The 23,151-nt window shown below is 40.1% G+C and overlaps 1 protein-coding gene across 1 annotated transcript in view; it reads left to right on the top strand.

The window, feature by feature from the left end:
• si:dkey-191m6.4 (rho GTPase-activating protein 22) overlaps window positions 1-23,151 on the top strand; it is a 45,381-nt gene that overhangs the window by 10,586 nt on the left and 11,644 nt on the right. Inside the window, exons 2-3 of the mRNA XM_055229606.1 lie at window positions 9,619-9,818; window positions 15,413-15,500. Of these exons, the coding sequence (XP_055085581.1) occupies window positions 9,619-9,818; window positions 15,413-15,500 (288 nt within the window). The remainder of the gene's footprint in view (window positions 1-9,618; window positions 9,819-15,412; window positions 15,501-23,151) is intronic.

The raw sequence follows: 23,151 nt of genomic DNA, 5'->3' as shown, positions 1-23,151 counted from the left end.
ACATCTCCAAAGCTCAAGATGCTCTGTTCCACCTTGTGATGTCATGTAGTGGTAGTTTTCAAATTAAAAGGTCCTTTTACCTTTAGTTTGATAGAGACTGGCAATTCCGGTGCTGAAATTATCCAAATGATTGTAAGTGAAGGTGTGTGGAGTTTAAAAACACAGTGGAGCACTTCCTGTATTACCATGACATCATAAGGTGGAACAGAGTGTTTTCTGTTTTAATAATGGACTCTAAATACACAGGGTTTGTGTGTTAAACATGTGAAAAACACTACTCCAGGTATATTTGTGATTAGAAAACAACATTATAGATCAGAAAAGAGTGTAATATGAGCCCTTTAAAGCCGGGACTACACGAAAAAAATACTGGAACTCAAGATTAATTATTTAACCACCAACATAAAGCATTATTCCAAGCATTATTTTCCACTATGCACTCATTAAATACTAGCCGTGACAAAAAGGAAAAGATGTTTAAGTGATGTGGTCTGTGCGCTGACAGGCTTTCAAATATGACAGCAGAAAGCTAAATCAAAGCCCACCGGTGATGTCCTTGATGTGGAAAGCAGACAACAGAGATATAGGACTATAAAACACAATAAAAATTGATTTCCTCCCCTCCCCATTCATCAGGCCCCTCTCCAAACACGTGAGCATTGATCATTTCTGAGTGAGGTGCAAAACACACAGCAGCAGGGGGTAGTCTCAGTTGATTTCTATATAAATTATACATGATCATGAAATTCCAGAGCCAGAACACCACTAAGCCCTGTTTTATCGGTGATAACATCATATGTGACACTTGTGTTGTAGACTTCAGCCATTGTGCCTTAACAATGGTGCCTCAGCATGTGGTCTTCATTGGCTACAAAAGACTGGGCCACTAATAAGATTTTAATATAATATTGTAGCGTTCTGGTGAAGGAAACATGCCAAATTTCCTCTGGTTGTTTATTTTCTGAGCACAAAGGCTACTGTAGGCCGTAACCCACGCCAAAACAAGAGCCAAATAAAAGCAGCCACTAGAGCCAGCCTCCAAAACAGACCAGAAACTGACGAACAGAACCTTCCATCAACTTGTTGGCATAGTAACCAAGTGTCACATGCAAAAACAGTTACAACAACCTTAGACTGTTTATTAAAATGGACATTGCTAACCTGCTAGCCAGTGTGTTCCAAATAGGAAGTGATCATGGGCTGCACTTCCAGCTCCATAAATGGCACCAATTCACCTTACATTAGAAAACTGACAGCCCTCTCTCTGTAAATGTCACCATTAGGCTCGTCATTTTGGTCTTAAAACGTTCATACTGACCCATTCTACGTGATTCACTATTGTGTCGGTAACTCAATAACAAACCATTCAGCTGGCTTCTTTCCTTGAGGTCACTCCCGCCCCCTTTTTAACCAGTGGGAAGGCACGTTACCTTCCACAGCTTTGCTCCAGATTGGCTCTTTGGTTGCTATGATACTCACAGTTGGAATTACAAATATGGAGCTTGGGTCCAAATTTGTACTAAAACTGCTAGCCTCAATAAGCTTCATTTGACTGGAGCTGAATGTTATGTGTGACATCACACTCCCTAGTCCACTTCTTTATACAGTCCATGACAACAACACATAAAAACAAAAGGTGTCAACAGTGACACAAAATATCAGACCATTACAATATGATTTTGACTAGAATTAGGAAATGTTTGTTTGAAGTTGAGACTTGTTGAGTGTAGATTTTCTTTAGCTTGTTATCCCCTTAGCATTCCGGGTGATTTTGGTGAAATTGCCTTTGTTCTGACCTCTCCAAATTAAAATAATCACCATTATTGAACCCTCAGTAATAAATGCACAAGTTTGGGGTCTTTGTAAAGGTAACATCCTATAGTTTTACCCACAGGCGTCAGAATCACTGTAAGTTTGTCTGCTGAGCATTTATACACTTTGGAACACACATTAAAAAAAAAAGTTCTCATCCTCACCAAAAAAAAATTGTGAAAATGAAGGTGTAGAAAGCTGCAGTGGGGAGCTGGGGACAAAAATACACCATACCTCAACTGACAAGATTGTTGACCACTTACATTTCAAATTTGAGGTCAATACCTATAAAAATGAGAGTTTTACAATCATTTTATGATGAGTAAGTCCAGGCCTCTCCAAACCTATCCGAACGAAGACATTTGGAGAACATTTGGAAAAAGTGCAATAACTTTTGAATGTTCCAACCCACAGACATCAGTGAGGGCTCTACTGAAAACTCACACTGAGAGGAATCTGTATCTGCACACCCAGCTGCTCTATTACTGTACATTTATATATCATATCAAAACACAATATAAAATGTATATTTGTATATAAAACACGGTCAAAACAAGTGGTATGGGTCAAAATAAATGTATATTATTATATATTATTATATATTATAACAAACACACACACACTTCAAAATGTAAACAAATACACACTGGAAACTGTGGCTCAGTGGTTAGAGCTTTGGTCCTGCAACCCGAAGGTTGGAGGATCGAGTCCCACTCGGACCAATTTCTCCTTAGGCAAGACACTGGTCGGGTGGTAGCTAATTGGCATTAGCTAATGCTAATGATTACACATGATACACATTTGACCCACAATTAAATCAATAGCAGAATAAACCACGCTTACCGATCAGGAACAGCATCCAGTCCATCAAAACATCAGGTCCTCTGCTCTTCAGTCCACCATGAGATCTTTACTCGGTTCCACGAATCGCTCCGGGTCCGAGATGCCTCTAGTTTAACTTATACAAACATCCACAGTGTCCTCGGTCGCCCTTTGTTTTGTCCGTTTCGTCATGTTTAAAACGCAATACTGCTGCGTAAAATTACGCAACACGCGCGCGTAATTTTACGCGCGGATCTTTATCTCCAGTCTCGCCTTTTTGCATGTCACGCATCAGCGTGTTCCGCAGTTCATGTGCTTTAAGAGGAAAACATCAATAAACGTGTGTAATGTAACAGCTTGATTCTACAAGGGGAAGAGTGGGGCGTACTCTTTCAGTTATCTGTAGCTCTCATTCACTGTCCGCGGCTCCAGTAACCCACAACCCCCACCTGATTGGCCAACTTTGGTGTCAATCACAAGCTAACGAGTTTGTTTTGCACTGAGGAACAAAGTTGGCGCTGTCAGAAGTTTATTATGCCTGAAACTAACAGAAGAAATGCAGAGAAGTGACGGAACAGATTTCACTTTCCTGCAGCAGATTGGACATGGAGGCTCTAACTTCTTTTGTGGACATAATTGCTTGACTGGATTATATTCTCTGGACCTTTACGGAACGAATGAGACCAACTTTGTGTGAATATGTTGATGTTTGACAGAACCAGAGCGCTCAATGGTAAGTGGAGTCAAAATCTACATTTCTGACTTCTCTGTAAAAACGGCTTTCCTGTCAGCACTGTGGTGATTAGAGGTATAAATCCTTTACATATTCAGAAAGATGAATGCCGTAGCTTTCATTTGATGTGTAGGTTGTTTGTGTGGGTGACGCAGAAATACACGTACATTGCTGTAAAGTTGTAACGTAAAGGCGACGGCCCGCGGGCGGGCCGTCAGAACGCTAAGTGGATTTATACTGGTCTAACCATTATGTTTATTTACATCAGCTGTTTGTAATAATAATAATTGTATTCTACTTATGCTCATACTGGCAATAATTGGTGAATTATGAGTTGAAAAATAATGGCAAACATAGCCTTGGTTTACAACTCTTGATGATGAAGATGCAGATGATATGGTACAAAATCGGTCTATCTTAAAGCAGACCTTTTATGCTAAACTGACTTTTCAGAACTTTCACTACAGTAGTATCTTGTCAGTGTGTACATTTATACTTCCTTGTTTTCATGATACTGATGTCCCAAATCCTACAAGATTCTTAAAGATTTCAGATTTCATTCTAATTGACTTTTTGCTTGTGAAAGTATTCCAAGTCAAGTGCCCCAGGGGGTCCCCATTCCCCTGGTTGGGAAACACTTGTCTAATTTGTCATATGTGCTTTAAAGGCGTGTTTCATGTATGTTCGTCGTGCTCATATGTGTTGTATTCTTTGGCGCTGATCTGTCTGTCATGGTTGTGGTCATTCTTCATAAAAATGTCCTCCTCTCCTCTTTTCTGGTCAAACGCGTTGTCTTTGGTGTAGTCCTGTTTTAGGTACTCCTTCACCTGCAAGTAGAACACATGCTTTACTCATTAGGACCCGAGCACCAACGTGTGAGGTATTTGTACAATTTGGGGGGAGAATGGCAAAAATCAAACGGTAAACAATAATGTATAGACAAGTAAGTGGAATCAAAAAATAGAGTTCAGTGAGCTTGATTTTGAATGAAGAAAAAATAATGAAAGATGGCTCAGTAGCACCACCTCAAAAATGGATTTACATTGCACCAATGGGAGCCCCACCCAGAAAAATGTCATCGTAGACAAATGAAACTTAACATCAAAAATAGGTCACGTCAGGACATGTAAAAAATGACACTATGGCTTACTCTAAACCCTACAGGAAGTCAGCCATATTGGATTAAATTTGGGATTGACAAAATCTCTCATAATCTTTTGACATCTCCTCCAACAGTTTTCATCAAAAACACTTCAAACTTGACCAAAAGAATAATAAAAGGGTATCAATTACAGTGTTCCCTCGTTTATCGCGGGGGTTACGTTCCAAAAATAACCCACAATAGGCGAAAGTATCAGCTTTATTTTTTACAATAATTCTATGAACATGACACTGGAAATATTGAATCACACATCAAGCTAAGGTTGATGTGCAGCTCTCCCACTGTGGCGTGTGAGGGCCCTTTATCACTGCTTGCAGGTTTAATTTACTTTGGACATTATTTAATTTGAGAAGTCATTGTACTGTGCAAACATTGTTATAGTAACTTGACAGATAAAAGTATTGAGGTATTAACCAGTACAACGGCCAACTGGTCTAGACTGAGACTAAACCAGGACTAAACCAATAAAGCCACATTTCCTTATAGAATGAGCCCTGATGAAGGTGGTGTTTGTTGATAAGTTTATAAAGCCTGCCTCCTCACACCAAAGCACTGTGGCACTACACTGATCCTTTAGACTTTGTTCCTCTTTGATTCTCTTTTGTATAGTTTAAACTGTGCCCAATGGCTCTGTGTGTGTGACTGTAAACTGCTCACACAGTCTCTTAAAGGCACACACACACACACACACACCCCCACACACACACACACACACACACACACACACACGATAAAACGTGTGTGCCTTTAAGAGGCATCACTTCCTGCTTCCTCCTCAGATCGACACAGAGCTGTGGGTGCAGCTCTCACTCCACTCTTTAGTTTAATTTCTGTCGAAGTCAAACTGTTTCTGACCCAGGAGAGATGGCGCAGAAAGCACTCGACCAAGAAGGCTTTTCCTGCTCCGTGTGTTTTGATCTACTGAAGGATCCTGTGACTTTTACCTGTGGCCACAGCTACTGCAGGAACTGTGTCCAACAGCACTGGGACCAAGAGGACGAGAAGCAGCTCTACAGTTGTCCTAAATGTCGCCTCAGCTTCAGCCCCAGGCCGGTGCAGGTTAAAACCATCATGTTAGCAGGTTTAATAGAGCAGATGAAGAAGACAGCGCCCCCTGCTGCCCGCTGCTATGCCAGACCTGAGGATGTGTCCTGTGATGTGTGCGCTGGGAGGAAGCTGACAGCTGTCCAGTCCTGTCTGCAGTGTGTGACCTCTTACTGTGAGCGCCACCTACAGCCTCATTATGATGATGCGGCGTTACAGAATCAGCAGTTGGTGATGCCGTCTCACAGGCTCCAGGAAAACATCTGCTCTCAACACAACAAAGTCATGGATTTATTCTGCCGCAGCGACCAGCAGCTGCTCTGCTCCTTCTGCTCTGTGGACCAACATAAGGGTCATGATATAGTGACCTCTGTCTCAGAGAGGGCTCAGAGGCAGGCAGAGCTGCCGGCCAGGAGGGCCCTGCTGCTCTAGAGCCTCCAGCACAAAGAGACAGACCTAAAGAGGCTCCAACAGGAGGCCCAGGACATCAGGCGCTCTGCTCAGACAGCAGTGCAGTGCAGCAACGACAGCTTCAGAGACATGGCCCTTCTCCTGGAGAAAAGACGCTCTGAAGTGGGGCAGCAGATCCGCTCCCAGGAGGGCACCCAACTGAGCCAAGTCCAAGAGCTCCAGGACCAACTGCAGCAGGACGTGAGGGGGATTAAGAGGAGCCTCTCTGAGCTGAACACACTGGACCTCACCCAGGATCATAACCAGTTTATACAGCGCTACGCTTCACTGTCCCCACACACACAGAGCACAGAGCCAGCCACCATTCACACAGGGGACTTTGAGGAAGTGACCAGAGCTGTGTCCAACCTCAGGGACACACTCCAGCTCACTCTGAATCCAGTCCAGGTTTCACTGCCACCAGCTGAACTCAACTCCAGAGAGGACTTCTTACAATATTCTACAGAAATCACTCTAGACCCAAACACATCTTACACCAAACTATCTCTATCTATCTGATGGAAACAGAAGAGTAACATATATGAGTGAACATCATCCAGACAGATTCAGTGACTGGTGTCAGGTCCTGAGCAGAGAGAGTCTGACGGGTCGCTGTTACTTGTGGAGGGTTTATCTAGCAGTTTCATACAGAGAGATTTAGAGGAAAGGACTCTTTCATGAATGTTTATTTGGAAACAATGATAAATCCTGGGTCTTATACTGCACCAAAACCAGTTATTCATTTTGGTTTAACAATGTCCAGTCCCAGGTCTCAGGTCTGCTCGCGTCCAGAATCGGGGTTTACCTGGACCACAGTGCAGGGGTTTTGGCATTTTTACAGCGTCTCTGAAAGTACCATGAGCCTCCTTCACAAAGTCCAGACCAGGTTCACTCGGCCTCTCTATGCTGGGGTCAGGATTGGTGGATGCCGGTTTATTATTGGAACCACTGCACATGAAATCTGTGCAGCAGAGGTGGATAGTACTCAGTTACATTTAGATAATTACTCAAGTACATTTACTGGAGTCACTTTAGAATAAAACTGTACTTTTCTGAGACTTGTAAGGCCTCATACTTCTACTTGAGTAATATATGGTACAGTGTAACTCTTAGTTGTGTTTTCTCTTCTCTCTGTGAGTGAGCCTAAAGTGACTGGAGCTTTATGTAACAATATGAAATTATTTGAACTTTTGTGTCTTGCCTTGTCTTTTTCCACTGAAGGCAAGTGTCTTTTTTCGAGTGAAGAACATATTTATGAGTAGTTGTTGGAACTGTTTTTTCTTCTGGGTGAGAAAATTCTCATAAACAGACATGCCTTCTATTATACTTATTCTCATTAGAGTTGCCAAGTGATCAAGTGTTAGTCCATCCTCCTCGTCTTTAACACTTAACACTAGGGCTTTGGCTTCGTTACGGTATTATAAAGGTGCAAGAAGGCATTCATTTCCAAAATAAGCCTGTCTCATCCATATTAAAAACTTGTTCAGGCTTATATTCCTCTTCCTCGATGATCGCTTAAAATTTGTTCATGTGCCTCTGCTCCAGCTGTATCTGTAGAGGCGGCCTCTCCGTGCAGAGAAACACTTTTGAGTCCAAAGCGTTTCTGAAATTTGCTCTTTCTGGCTTTACATGGGATTAGTACTGCGTGAAATGGACTTGTCAATGGTCTGGGCTCAACATCACCCTGCTCCTTGCTGTCATGAATGTCATCGCTGTCAGCAAAGGTTTCATAAAGTGTTTTAGGTTTTATGTTACAGTTGTTTCCTTCTCATTTTCCCTATGAAGTTGTTTTTGGAGTGATTTGTGCATATTCAAGCAATCTTTAAACACTTATTTTTAAGACACCATACTGCCACAAATCCTCGTTTTCACCACCACCAGCATACACCCACTGCTCTGTACTTAGTTGTTCTAATTTTATTTTCTTAATCGATGAATCGTGTAAGGGTCAGCAGCGTTACATAGTCATTTTGGAATAAATGAAAAAAATAATCTGCTGCTCGCTAGTGTGATCTGCAGCTCTCCATAAGATAGCTTTGTTGTGATGACGTTTACAGTGACGTCAGCTCCCATTAGGCACTTAGTCAGCGGACTTTAGATGAATATTGTGATTTAAAATATCCAAATTATAGCATAAAGATCCACGGGTGTCATAGATTATAACTATACAGCACACAGAAGCACAATACGTCTCACTTTCTGGCCCTCCACATGGATTAGCGATGCTTTCTTGTAAACATTAAGCACCTAAACTAAATATGCAGTGAAACAATAAGCAGATACGCGTCAATTGACATTTAAATTCTCCTTGTTCACTTCACAACTTGAGGGGCAGTGCAGAGTCAGTGGCCGTAAACTGTTCATCATGGCTCATAAGTGAAGCAATAATCTGATCCGTCCTTGAGGGTGTGCCCAGTGTGACCCGCTCTGTAATTAATGAGGATGAAGCTGCTCACGGCGACTGTTAAATACTTATATTTTAACTAGAACTAACTGAATTATGCATGCGGTTTAATTATCCCAGCAAAGACACTGCCTCCTAGCTTGGAAGAAGAAGTGGAGACACAAAGGCCAGACATGCTAAAAGGGCCCCTGTCTTCTTCACACTTGCACACGTATTTCTCCAGGCTGATGTCACACAAGGACAGGCTGAAGCACTAGAGCTGCTGCTGCTGCTGTTAAAAGTGTCCTTGACTGAGCTCAGGTTACACACACACAGTGGAGTCAGCCAGTCCCATGTGGGCCTATTATGGAAGCTCAAAAGCCTGTGCTATTCTGTTGGCTTCCAGCAAAATACAATGGGGCTCTCCCAAGGACCTCTAAAATGGAAGGGGGGTTCCCTTTCACCACGGGGTATGTGTGGACGTGTGTGTTTCTTTGGTCTTTTTTTGACTGGTTGTTATCTGTGCCTGATGGCTGAGCTGCCCCCGGTCCCTCTCTATCCAAAGGCTAAAGGCGTGCAGCATTGAAGCACTTAGCATCTGTTTGCACACAGACTGAAGGAAAAGACTTCAATTGTACCTAAAGGCGTGTACTTATTGGATTACATGGATGAATTTAACATTACTGCTTGTCTAGTTGATATCTGTAGGAAAGATTTTCTGAAGATAATGCTCTTATTTTATTTTTGTTTTTTTATGTTGTAAGTATATCATCTAATTCAACCTTTTTAACCTGTGATTGGCTGCGCTTTGGCCCCTGTTTTACTTTGACCTCGGAAAAAAACTTAAAGCTGCCCACTCATCCAAAAATTCATGAACATAATATTAACAAAGTGACACAGAGTTTTGCGAGAACTAGGAACTAACTAGATAGACCTACTTCTATTGTTTTTAAAGTCTGGAAATGCACATATTGATTTAGGAATCACTGCAGTGAGCAAATGTGTATGTTGGCTGCCCATATTGTCAAAAACAATCGACATGGACATGGGTATGAAATGTAAGAGCATCTTGCCCAAGGACACACACATAATGTATTCAAACTCCTGCCTCCTCGGGGTTGGCAGGAGATTGCTTAACATGCTGCAGTATAATTAAATGGAGAGGGCACAGTCTTACACTGAATGTAATTTGAATGAATGTCTTTCTTACAGCCAGGTCCAAGAGCATGGTGATGGGCGACGTATCACGGGGCCCATGTCGGCCAGGCTCTCCAGGCCTCCAGGAGGGGGCGCTTAAGGCCGGTTGGCTCAAGAAGCAGCGCAGTATCATGAAGAACTGGCAGCTAAGGTGGTTTGTACTACGGTCTGATCATCTCTACTTCTTCAAGGACGAGGAAGAGACCAAACCACAAGTGAGAACAATATTTACTTAAGGAAATTTACTGAAATCAATGTTCCTAGACTTTCAAAGAACAAGAAGCGACCAGGTATTTGAAAAAAAGCCCAAAATGAGCAACCCCATCCCCACAAAAATAACTCCAACAAGAAGCAACTAGTTAAATGTTCTCTGAGGTATATCTCAGTCATTACTAGGTCTATTAAAATGAAACAGAGCAGAAAAAGGTTCAAAAACTCATGTCTGGACATGAAAACTCTCTCAGTTGCAAAAACACAACTCCTGACTGCGACATGCGACATTCCAAAAAAAGACACCCTAAGACGCTATTAAGAAGCAGACAGTAACAATACATTTAAAAGAAGGATAGATTATTGTCACCATACAGAGCTTTAAGCCATTAGATCATTAACATCATATAAGTCAATCTGCAAATCCAGTCTTTGCTCAGAATCAAGTTAAACATTTGTGACATTTCTGTTATAGAACATGAACACCAACATCTAGTATGTAAGATGAAGACCTACGCAAAATCGACTTTTCAGAGCTTTTAGCCATGTTACTACTTATTTTTAAGACGTTCGTTACTGTTGTTCTTCCATTTTAACATTGTTCTTCTATTTTATTTTGATACGCGTAGGATTCAGCAGCATCATTTTGGTCCAAATGAAAGAAAATCCGCTACTCACTAGTGTGATCCGCAGCTATGCATAGAGGGGCAAACAGTTACATGGCCCTTTGTTGTGATGACATTTGCAGCAACTCAGCTCCCATTGGGCACCGCTGCTTTTTAAAAAAATTTATTGAGTCATTTTATATGAACATTGAGATTTAAAATGTGTAAATTATAACATAATGATCCACAGGTGTCATAGATTATAACTACACAGTGGTCCCTCATTTATCTCAGGGGGTCACGTTCTAAAAATAACCCGCAACATCTGCTGGACGAATCTGAGAAGTAGTCACCTTGATTTTTTATAATTATTATATATGTTTTGTAGCTGTAAAACCCCTCACCACACACTTTACACTTTTCTCAGACAGGCATTAACATTTTCTCACATTTCTCTCTTGTTTAATTAATTAATAGTGACTTTCGTGTATTTCACAGTTCCTCTGACCGAGCCTCTTCGTCCTGGCGTCGTTCCGCTGTAGTGTTGATCCAACATTTATGTAAATTTGTACATTTTGTTCATACACTGTAAAAAAACATGTTAAATTCCACTAAAAAAATCCACAAAACAGCGAGACCATGAAAGGTGGACAGCGATATAGCGAGGGGCCAGGGCTCGTCCTTTTGTCTTTAAACATCAGATGATGTGAGTGTAGTTAAAGTGTCACTGCTCCTGTGTCAGATTAACAACGCTGATTATGGTAGAAACCTCTGTTACATCTGCTGGACGAAAGAACCACCTGTGAATGAGTCCTGAATGTGTTGTGAATGCTCATATAGGGATGCTCTGATATCACTTTTTGCAAAACAAGTACTTCATTTTGACCCGATACTGAGTAAAAATACGCTTGAAGACATTATTTTTACTGGTGTTTGATTATATATTATATTTTGTGTGATTTTTATAGTATAGCCTAGTAGTTAGCATCTGGCTTTAATATTTGCCACTTTGTCTTTGCTGCTGCGCTAACTGCTAACACCGTAACTGCTAACAAGCCACTGTTGGCATCACAGTGACGGTTGTGTTACTTTTACCACTACAACACTTTGACCAATATGAACATGCTATGCTATGAACATGCTATGAAAGCTCTGGACTCTATTCAGTCACTGAATGTGTTTGTTAATAATAAGTTACAATGCAGCACAAGCAAATAGTCACCAGTGCCACTTAGCGACGTTAGCACGCTACTACACAAGAGCTGCACTGATATCCTCTGTGAACTATAAAACACATTTTTAGAGCAACGTTAGTTAGAGAGCTAAATATTTGTATATGTCATGTGACCGCCACATATGATTACAGCTGTGCTCAATGTTACGCTTCATGTGCATCTTTTTGCTATCTCAGAGCTCACTGCTCTGTGGAGAGATGAGCTGAGTGCGCCAAACAACAGACAGCACAGCTACAGTGGTATTGAAAGTCCATTCACGAGTACAAGACAGGCACCCGATACTGGTATCGGTATCTGTGCATCCCTATTCATTAATATGCGCATTTACGTGAAATCTCCGCTAATTTTGTATGCAAATTTATGTCTTGTAGCTCAACTCTGCATTCAAAGCCTGACAAAAAACATAAAAATAATATGATCCTAAAATCCTCTCTTATTTAATATTCAGTCCTTCCAATTGATATGATGATTATAAATCTGATGTTATGTCCAAGCTGTTTCTCTTATGCAACTCTAACTTAGATCCCTACTTTGAGTGATAAGATTTTGACGTATGTGTGTACCTTGCTTAAATATGTCGTTTGGCTACTATATCCAATTCTGCATTTTATGACACGTTAGTCAAATAGAACACATTAAAATGCACCAGAAACCAAGAAAAAAATGTGCAGAATTTTTTTATTTCTCTGGCAGATCCCCCTTTCCTCCTGTTTTTATATTATTATACAGTACTTGTGGCTATCGCTGTTGTGAGCCTATAGAATTTTCAGTCTTTTTACAACTGGTTGTGATGATGTCTTAATTTTGTCAAATATGAATACGCGGTACTGAAGTGGTGAGGGCCCCAATGGCAAATTCAGCTTAGGGCCCCCCTAAAGACTAGGATCGGCCCTGCGAGGGACCACTGTATAGCAGACACAACCACAATAGGTCTTCCTGAAATAAATCTATATTGACCGTAACTCTGTAAGATAGCGATGCTGCTTATATGTTAGCTTTGCTTCTTCAGCCACTTCGTGTACATTTCAGCATGTGTCATTCTTATAGCTGTAAATACCCTTCGGTGATGATGACTCAGCACCATGACAACAAATCCCAACCCATGTTAGAGCATTAGCACAAATAACAGTATATGACACACTCCATTAGTAACTTATTACAATTACATTAGCTGGAATCAATGGCATGGCTTCCTTTGAGCAATGTCAAATAAACGCATTAGGATGGCCCGTGGCTGACAGGCTTACATAGCTGTAACATGATGCCATGATGTAATCCGACAACAAAAGAAAGCGGGGGGGTGCTCCAATCAAGACAACCCACCCTACCCCACCCGACCCCACCCTCAAACAGGACATGGCCTTTTGGAGCACCGTCATAATCACCTCTTTGAATTCTTCATCCGACACTTTTGTATTGATTCACTCAGTTCCTTTAACATACGCAGCAGACGTCCCCCCATCGCCGTGTCATTCAAAAGACTGAAGGCCCTGACAGACTGCCTTCAATCAGTGCTTGCCAATACGTATTCAGCGTCTATTGATTTGCATCCCCCAATGCATTCAAATAACACACATGGTTGAAAATTCAGCATTGCACCAACCCCCCTCGTGACAAAGTGCCATTCTGGCCTCTTTTCTTTTTTCTTTTTTTTTGCATCTCATCTTCTAATCGATGGGAAATTGAAGCGAGGGAGCAATGGGGGGCTTTCACAGAGGAAGACCACCTCCCCGACCAAGAGGGGAAATGTGATAATTGGTGGAAAGAAAGGTAATACCGCCGCAGGAATTTATACCTGATTGAGCATACAGAAAATACTGGTAGATGCTGTCGAATTACAAGCTCCTCCAGGCAAAACAAGAGAATATGTTTAACTTTAGATTCTTATGTACAGACCTCATTTTGTTTCATTTCCACAGGATTTTCACAGATATATAACAATATTTTTCCTGCAGTGTCCATATATTGTTCCCAGTTTGTCCTCAGTGCATCAGTCTTATGTCTTTTGAACTAATGAGTGAAAATATGAATTTATAACCAAGATAAATAAACTGTATTATTTTAACAAAAGGGATAACTTCATTTGTAAACTTCACTATGACTTAACAAAAAACTGGTCTGTGCAACACATTTTAAAAGCTTAATATTGGTAATGCCAAATATCGGTTATTGGCCACAACAGCGAGGCAGATATCTGTTCTGGAGTGGGATGTTGTGCAGCACTAATGATGCTGATGGGTAAATCAGGTTAAGCTGGGTGTGTCCACATCTCTTGACACGTGTGTTTGCTCTCTGTTAGCAAAGAATAAGATTATTTCCTCTAATCCAATCCCAGGTTTAATTGCTTATATCAAACATATAAAATATTCAGTTGTATTATTTTCTGAAACATTTCACCTTATATTTGGAGTGTTTTGAAACTGTTCCAGCTATACATATTATCCATTCATTCATCTCCGGCCAGCTACTCCTGTTATTCCAAGCACATAGGCCCCCTGGGAGTTCTTCTCCCAATGGCTCCTGCCCTGCCTTGTGCTCTGGCTCTCCTCCGCACCAGCCCCTCCATTTGTTTCCATGACGACTAATGCTGGTGGCAGCTGAGCTTTCAGGTGGGGGCGATTTGGCAGGCTCCTCTGGCCGTTTGATGGAGGGTGCCAGAGTGCTGTTTAACAGGAGCCCAAGCACTAGCTCTGGCATGGCTTCTGAGCCGGCCTGGCCACAGTTCTCAAAAACAAATGGGTATTGATCTGGATAATGTATTTGGATAATCTGTGATGGTCCCTTTTTCAGTGAGAGGAGGTGCTGTTTAAATGTTCAAGTGGAGCAGTTGGTTGCTTGTTTGCTGTGCTATATAAAAATGTGTTTTTGAGAATTAAATGTAGATGTTAGCAGAGATTATGCAGCAGTATTAATATGCACAGCCTGGCCCAAAAAAAAGCTGCCACCAATAAAAAAGGTCACACACACTAATATTCGGTTGTTCCGCCTTTAGCTTTGATTACAGCACACATTCACTGTGGTGTTGTTTTGCTAAGCTCCTGCAATGTCACAAGATTTATTTCCATCCAGTGTAGCATTAATTTTTCACCAAGATGTTGCATTGATGATGGTAGAGTCTGACGCTGCACAAAGCCTTCTCCAGCACATCCCAAAGATTCTCAATGGGGTTAAGGTTTGGACTCTCATGCTCCTGAACCACTCTTTCACTATTTGAGCCCAATGAATCCTGCAATTGTCATCTTGGAATATGCCCGTGCCATCAGGGAAGAAAAAAATCCATTGATGGAATAACCTGGTCATTCAGTATATTCAGGTGTCAGCTGACCTCATTCTTTGAGCACAGACTGAACCTAGACCTGACCAACTGCAGGAGGCTTGTACCTATTTGCTGAGTTAAATCCAGGTGGTGACTTTTTTTTTTTTTTTTTGGGGCAGTGTATTTGGGTGTTTATAAATCCTGGGATCTTGCAGGTCCCTTATAAATTAACGTAATGAACAATATTTGGGCCATCATCCAATGCAGCAAATCTTAGAAATGGCCTCCATGAGTAATTCCTTCCATAAAATCCCGAAAGAAATTATTTACATCTTTGATATGCTTAGAATACCTCACATGCCACAAAAATACTTATGTAAGTAATGACTAAAATAAAATAAAAAAAATAATAATAACAATAAATATACTGACTTGCCAATTAGGTGCAATATTAAATACAGATTCTCATGTGGGTTTTTTTGTGTGTTTTTTTATGATTACAGGGATTCATACCTCTACAAGGTTGCCAGGTGAATGAACTGAACGCCAATCCAGACGAAGCAGGCAGACACCTTTTTGAGATAGTACCAGGTGAGTGTCTTCCTTCTTTTTGTGACCGTAGTGCTTTTTTATCTCATCTGTGCGGGGTGGGAGGGACAAATGGAGGTCATGGCAGTAGGGACAGAGATGATGACAGAGATGTGATGTCCGAGTGACACACAGGGAGATAGGAACTAGGGACCGGAGCTGTGTGAGAATAGTGTGATTCAAAGCTGATCTGTCAACACACCGTCTGATTGTGTCATCAGAAGTGGTAAATGGATTGCAGGAGAGAGAAAAAAATGACAATTCTGTCCCATGCAGTGTGACATGCAGGATAAGAAATAGCATCTGCAGCTTTGATGGATCTGAAATTCAAAGAACTAGTTGTTCAGTATCAGTTTAGTCATGCCTGTGCGTGACAAATGGTTGTTAGATCTTACAGTGGAATTAAGTAGGGCTGAGCAAGTTAGAAAAAATATCTAATTGCGATTTTTCCAACAAGAATTGCAATCAGATCAAAGTTCACATCTTCACTGGAAGAATTGACAAAAAGACTGAAATATGAACTGTCAAAGTAACACAAGAATCACATTTCAGAACATTTTTGTACAGATCTAAACTGGAGGGTTAGCCAGTTTTTATGCAGAAAAAGACAGGATACTCTTATGGTACTTCAAAAAAATTGCTAATTGCCTCCATTCAAATTGCAATTTCAGTTTGATTGCAATTGATCTTGCAGCGTTAGCATTACCAGTAATAGTAGCATTAATATACAGTTACATTTATCATTTTTTCTGATATTGTGCAGCCCTAGGCATCCTTTACAACAGAGGGCCATTAATATTTCTGTGCACAGTGCTAAGGCTCAAGGTATTAATTCGATTTGTACATGTTTGTGTTTTGGCTCACTCTGATTAGGAATAATATACATTTAATTTGATAATTGTAGTAATAGTAATGTAAAAATAATGTGCATGTTTTGTCTATATAATCTTAATAAATAATTGGTACAAAGCTAGATGTAAATCCAGTGTCTTTGATTCCTCCTCCATGTCACATTACAAGGTTAGATGTTGATTTAATGCAATTCAAATGACGCTGCTGAAATGAAGACTGTGAAGAAATATCTCATCTAGCACAACTGAATTTAAATTATTTTTGGTGTATATTCTATGATGACATATTATATACTGAAGGCACTTTGAGTTATTGTGCATACACTTTAGATATAATGTATCTTGACACAAATCCAAGGACAACCTGAACAATTTTGGTCAATATGGAAAGATATTCATGTTTGCACATCAGTAACTGTCAAAGAGAATTCCCTCAGGTCTTATGCGATGTAGTCAATGGTGATTATAAATGTAAAGGTTTGCCTGGGCTGTCGCTGTGCATTAAATCTTGTTTAGCATAGCATATCCCTTAAGTGCTATTCTGTGTCTATGCAGCAGAGAGCACTGTTAACCAAGTTTAATCTTATCTACACATTTGAGTTAAGCAGGCTTCTTCAAGAACTAGAATAGTTTACCTTGCTAAGTGTCACGGTAACTGTATAATGATTTAGATAAACCTATCAGTCACAAAACACAATCTTTATAGCTCTTTGTCAGTCCCCACAATATCTAAAAAGTAATTAACATACATACAACAACATAACAACAACATAATTTGCTTATTTCAGAAGCAACTTGTTTTCAGTCGACATGATAGCTCGTTTTGTTGAGTGAACAACCACATCTCTGAAAAAGCCAATGCTACACAAGGGAAAATAACATAAATAGAATCCAAATGGTCTCTCCATCTCTGGAGCAGCTGTGGGCCGTACATCTTGGTACACTTAAGGGGACGCCATATTTCATGTGTTGCTGCACCAAGTCTCACCTTGGGGCAAAACACTGGTTGGTTTGTTCCATATATTCTGCAATACATTCTACCTTTGTGACTACTGCAGCTTCATGTATTTGTCACAGAGTCAACCTTACAGAGTCTAAATTAGTGTTAAAAAATGCTAAAATTTCAAGCTTGTCTTTCAGACTACGGATAAGGATTGATACTCAAAGCCAATTTCACTACCACAGTGGTCATAAAAAACATTTTTATGACATAGAACGGAATTTCCTACACAAATATAGTAATTTCTTATTTTTTTATTTTATATATATTATCATGCGGCCTCAAACAAGTTCTGATGATCAAAGATTAATAAATTAGTATCTAGTTTTGATTACTATCCAGGTATTGATACTTTTAACAGCTCTATATGGATAAAATACAGGGATCCAGGGCCAGTGATGGTTTAGTTCACTGCCAGTGTTTGTTCTGAGGTCTCTCTCAGTGTTTAGGCTTGTGAGCCTCTGTGTATCTTGTTTATGGCCAGTCAACATTACAGACTGGTGTGAATGCACTGAGCTTTTAACATGAGCCACTCACACAAGAAGCAAAATGCCAGAGCTGTATCCTGGGCCCACAACTCATGCTATACTCTGAAGTCATTTAACAGATATCAAGAAGTAGAAACAAATTGTATACAAGCTAAGCATGTCTTTTCAAAGGTAGGTCTACCCTCCATGTTGTGATTAATAAGGATTAAAGAAGGAAAATTTGATTTAAGAGTTGGAGGTTGTTGATGCTTTTCCTTGTACAGTTGTTCAAGTAAAAAAAAAGTATTCTTAGAGCAAAGAACAAAAGCCCTTCTCGTTGGTATCATCATCGTTACTTCTGTCTGTTTGTAAGTACTTTACTGGGGACTTCCAGAGCATGGCTGCTTATAGATAATGAACAGCTACAAGTGTCATCGTCAACTCTACAACTGACAAGTTAATCATTTAAAAATGTTATTTTTGTGTACTTTGTCATTCTTGTGTCCTCATTCATTTTCTCCCCAACAGTCTAAAACAAAGTGCAATGTTATGACAAATGTGTGCATCATGACAGGTAGATAGTGTTTGTTTTTGAGTCTGTTATTTACACATAAAAGTCTCTTAATTGCTTTTAAACAATAATTGTATCTCCAGACAGAACATAACTATGTGCAAAAGGCTCAAGATGGAGGGATTTGATAAATCAGCTGAGAGTTTTGTCTATTTATTTCATTGCTCTAGTGTGTAGTGTAATAGAAGACCTGACCTCAAAAGAGCCCAGTAGCCACACTGTTCATCAGGGTGCTGTCAGTGACTGATGACCTGTGCACCTCTACCACTATGTGTGTGTGTTTGGTCACAGGAGATAAATCCACAAACCATGTTTACAGAGGAGACAGCACCTCTGTAATAGAAAGATACAAGAAAGATAGCAGCTTTAAGAAGTACCCTCACTGTCAGATGTTCACAATAAGGAATATACATTGTATGCAGTATATATTTATGTATTCATGTATTTATGTAATATTCACTTCCAGTCCTTTGTAATTCATGGCACAAGACCCACAAATCTACTTCTATTTATGCTGAAAAAGTGCTTAAGTCATAGAAAAGTAAGAGGTTACTCTGGGCACTGAGAAGGAATTAAAAGCTTGTTCCTCTCAGACAAACAAAGCAGTGGCCCAAAACAAAGCTCAGTCATGTGCTCCAGTCTCAGGGTGGGCAAATATAAAAGCTCACATAAAACATATTTCTAAATGCTTTGAGATTAAAGGCTAAATAAAGCTGCAGGCCTTGTTATGTGAAGCAATTAAGCCGTCTGAAAAAAACTGCCCACAACACTGATTTGTGCAAACACCTAAACTCGTGTGACACAGACACCTACACTTGTGGTATTCTATTGTACAGAATAATTCTGGAGACAGCCAAAGAGAAGCGGAAGCACCTTTCACACTATTTACTGTCCACAGGGCAACAGCACTTCAGGTATAATCAGAGCCAACTTCTCAGTGGAGGGAACATCAACTCCTGTCATACTGAAAAAACTAGACAACACCAAACAAGCTTTAGTCTCTATAGGTGCGTGTGGTGGTCTAAATATGGGTTAGTGGACCAACAACTTTTATACCCAGTTCCCAAGTTGTGTCCTCTGTGTATTGTATACATGAACTACACCTCCATGTCTGTGTTGTGGCCCATTCTGAATAAAAATACACAAAGGGAATGTGGGCTACAATCTGACAATTTCAAAGAAATGAGAATAGTGGAAGTGGAAGATCCTGACAGTGACGTTGCCCCACTGTGGGTGCCATTAACAGAGTGAATGAGAAAAGAAAAGGCCTGAAGTGTGTTGTCAGTGTCTCAGAGATCGATTAGCATTGTCTGCTCTGTCTTGTGTGGACAAGTTTGTTTGGCAGAGAGAGAAAGCCGGCCCATTCCCATTGAGCGCACACTCAGTGACAGACTGGGACAGAGAGGGAGAGCCTTGTCCTAGTCCTCCTCAGGGATTTGCTTCTCCTCAGGGGGCTGAGAGAACAGACCTGCTGCCCGCACTGCTCAATGAGGACGGGGGAAGAAAAGCCTGTGTGAATGGCCCCACTAAAAAAGTGAAGGCCAAGAAGTGGAAGTAGTCTGACGGCTTTGGTTGGCACGAGTATGCCTCACTGGCCGGTGCGGTTTGCCGGTGCTGCCTGCTGCTCACAGAAGGACTTAGCGGCCCGGGACCAGGCTGCGCAGACATGGGGCCGGTCTGCTGCAAGCCCCACAGGCTGAAGAAACAGCATCTCCAAGGTAACGGGAAGCAGATGCTGGAGAGTTTTTACAAGAGCGGGCCTTCAATGGGGATATTCTCAAGAGGAGCGTCTGGGGTGGATGGGGCGCACAATAATGGCTAGACTTTGACTTGCATAATTTACTTACTTTATTTTGGTTTTACTACTTAACGAAGCTTCTTTGTGGATGATACCATGGGGCCATGGTTTAAAAGTCTGTGTCTAGACAGGAGTTTGACTGGCATTTGTTTCATAATAACTTTTATCATGTATTGTGCAAAGTTGCGTCAGTTGAGGGCCATTTGTGATAATTTGCAAGTTTATAGTAAGTATAGTAGTATTCTATAAGTATAGTATAGTTGAGTAATTAGTAGTAGTAGTTTCAATTTGTTTCATTGCAAAAGATTATATTTTTGTGGTATTTTCCAGAATACAACTCCCTTTGATTGCAAGACAGTGTCAGACATAACTATCAAATAATCAGAAAATTAAGTACAGTTTTGATTTTACCTCATCTTTGCAGTGCGTTTTTTTTATATAGAAGTTAATGAATAGAGCTCTTATACAACCTGCTGTCTATGCTTCCAGTCTCTGATTACTTATCCTCCTAATGTATTGGATAGTTTAATGCGTGGAAAATTATAGTGCAACATGTTCAGTCACATCTGCACTACATAAATTTAAATCTTAAAAGTAATCCATGGTCTATATGTACTTTGTAATCTCCTTTGCTTGTTCTAAGCCCAACACATGAATTCTGAAGTGCTCATCTTCATCTGGTCTGTAGGACACAGGTTGTGCACTGCACAGCATTCTCAGGGAAAAACATGGGGGATATGAATGAAGGCACAAGGTCGCACTGTAGTGTCTGTCAGGCTGTTATGTTTATAGATGATGTTTCTGTCATTTATTATGTCTTACTCTTCACAGCTCTAGCTGCTCTAGCTCTAGTGCCGTGCAAAACTAAAGGTGCATGGTACAATAACGAAATATGGACAATATTGTGAAATTTGTTTTGAAAGAGACTAAGACGATATATGGCATATAGTTGCACTTTTTAGCGTTTAGCACAAAATATCATCCTTAAATCTCAATAATATTTGCCTAAAAGAATAATCATAAAGTTTTATTTGAACCTATTAGTCCAAAGAGGGTACTGTAAAAATGTCACTACACTGCTCACTGATTCAGTTTGTAGTAAAACAAGCTTGTGGAGGAGTTTGTACTGAATTCATATTATGTCGGTAGAGCTTATCAGCCATCGGTTTCTATCAAACTGAAATAATCGGTATCAGCCATGGCAAAGCCCATATCGATCCATCTCTAGTTTGAAGATATGCAAAGGGTCGATATTGGGTGTAACAACAAAAAAAAATGCTGCAAAAATAATTGATTAAAATGTCTGCACTTTTGTGGTTTTACAATCATTAAACATAGTCATAAACCAACTAACACTTACAAAGAGCACATTGGCACATTTCCATTGGACATAACATTGTCAGAAAATTGTTATTGGGATAATCAAAAAAAAAGAGAGATTAATTTTTGTCCCTCTTGCCCACTCTTGCCCACAATAACCAAGTCATTCTCTCTGCATGGCACACAGCACTATGGCATAATAATTGTATATAACTCATATAATTCATTTGTCACGTGTTAAACAATTAGACAAACAAAACTAAATTCATATTTAAATTAACTTTTTTACCTATTTTACTTTGGATGTATGCTTACTGAATTCTTATCTCCTAGTCTCTAAATCGACAGCAGTCTTGACATTTCCTGAACCCCAATAATGACTACAGATACACTATACTGTATCTTCAATAACCGCAAACTCCCAGCGGAAACGGCTTACACTACAGAGGGGCTTAAATGTCACTATCCAGACTGGAGCAGCAGAAATCAATCCATCACTGAGACTTTGTGCTGAGGGCAGGACTCAAGTGGAATAGTGTGTGTGTGTGTAAAGTGCCGTCTTAATTGGCTCCAAAAGGACATCTTTGTACTGGTCATTTATCTGTCCAATCAGAGCTGAGGAGGTTCCACTCACTGCTTTTGCTCCGACCATTCACTTCTAATGGATCTGTATGCTCTAAGTGAGGGCTAATAAGGGTCCACCAAGCCCCTTCATGTCATAGAATCTCAACTCTTTTCACTTTAATTAGCTTCTTGTACTGGGGGAAATGGAGGTAAACGCTCCATACTGCTGCTTGTACACACACACACACACACACAAAAAAAGATTTCCCTAAAGACGGATTAAAGCTTCTTGAAAATGATCCCATCAACAATTATGCTTTTTTAACTGCAATAAAATGGGTGCTGTTGCTATGTTGAAATGCATTTTGATCAATTATTTGTGTATGATATGTTTTATGTTACGCATTTGAAGATATAAGTGGTGGGAAGTTTTCAGATCAGATCTCGGTTGTCACAAAACTAAAATTTCAAACTCAATTTTGGTGATAAGGAATTAACTCAGTACTCCATACCAAAGAATGAAGATAAAAACGCCCCTTTTTTAGTAATAGAATGTAATTTTCATACACACATACTGTAGTATAGCACTAGTAATAGTACTTTCTTTATGTTGCCATGAGATCTTATACTAGTTCTGATGAAGCTGAATGAAAATAGCACTAAAATGATTCTATTTGACAACAAAAGCGTGCTGCTCTTATAAAACTACTCTTTTTTTTGTCCTGTTAATGTGACTTTTTGCAGTCGATACTTGCTTAAATGAGGATATTAGTTGTAGTATTGATTAGTATCTGGTTTTTCACAGCCCTAGCGTCAGGTTAAGGTTAAGGTACACTTTATTGTTCCTGTAGGACAAATTGCCGTGTCTTATGGAGCGTTAGCATGTGACCTTGTTGTGTTCCAAAGCAGAGTAGTGTGCGATAATTTTATCTGAGGATTGTAGTTGTTTTTAAACTTTCTATTCCACCATTTGTTAACTGTACTTGACAATGCATATTATTGTGGAAGAGATTATTCGTTTGGATGTACATAAGACATTTTTAAAGATTTTTTTTTTTTTACATAATGACCCTGGCAAGGAGT

Source organism: Periophthalmus magnuspinnatus, chromosome 19, assembly GCF_009829125.3.
Source record: "Periophthalmus magnuspinnatus isolate fPerMag1 chromosome 19, fPerMag1.2.pri, whole genome shotgun sequence".
Classification (NCBI taxonomy): Eukaryota; Metazoa; Chordata; class Actinopteri; order Gobiiformes; family Gobiidae; genus Periophthalmus; species Periophthalmus magnuspinnatus.
Note: the sequence above shows the minus strand (reverse complement) of the source record. Positions and strands in the feature narration are given on the sequence as shown.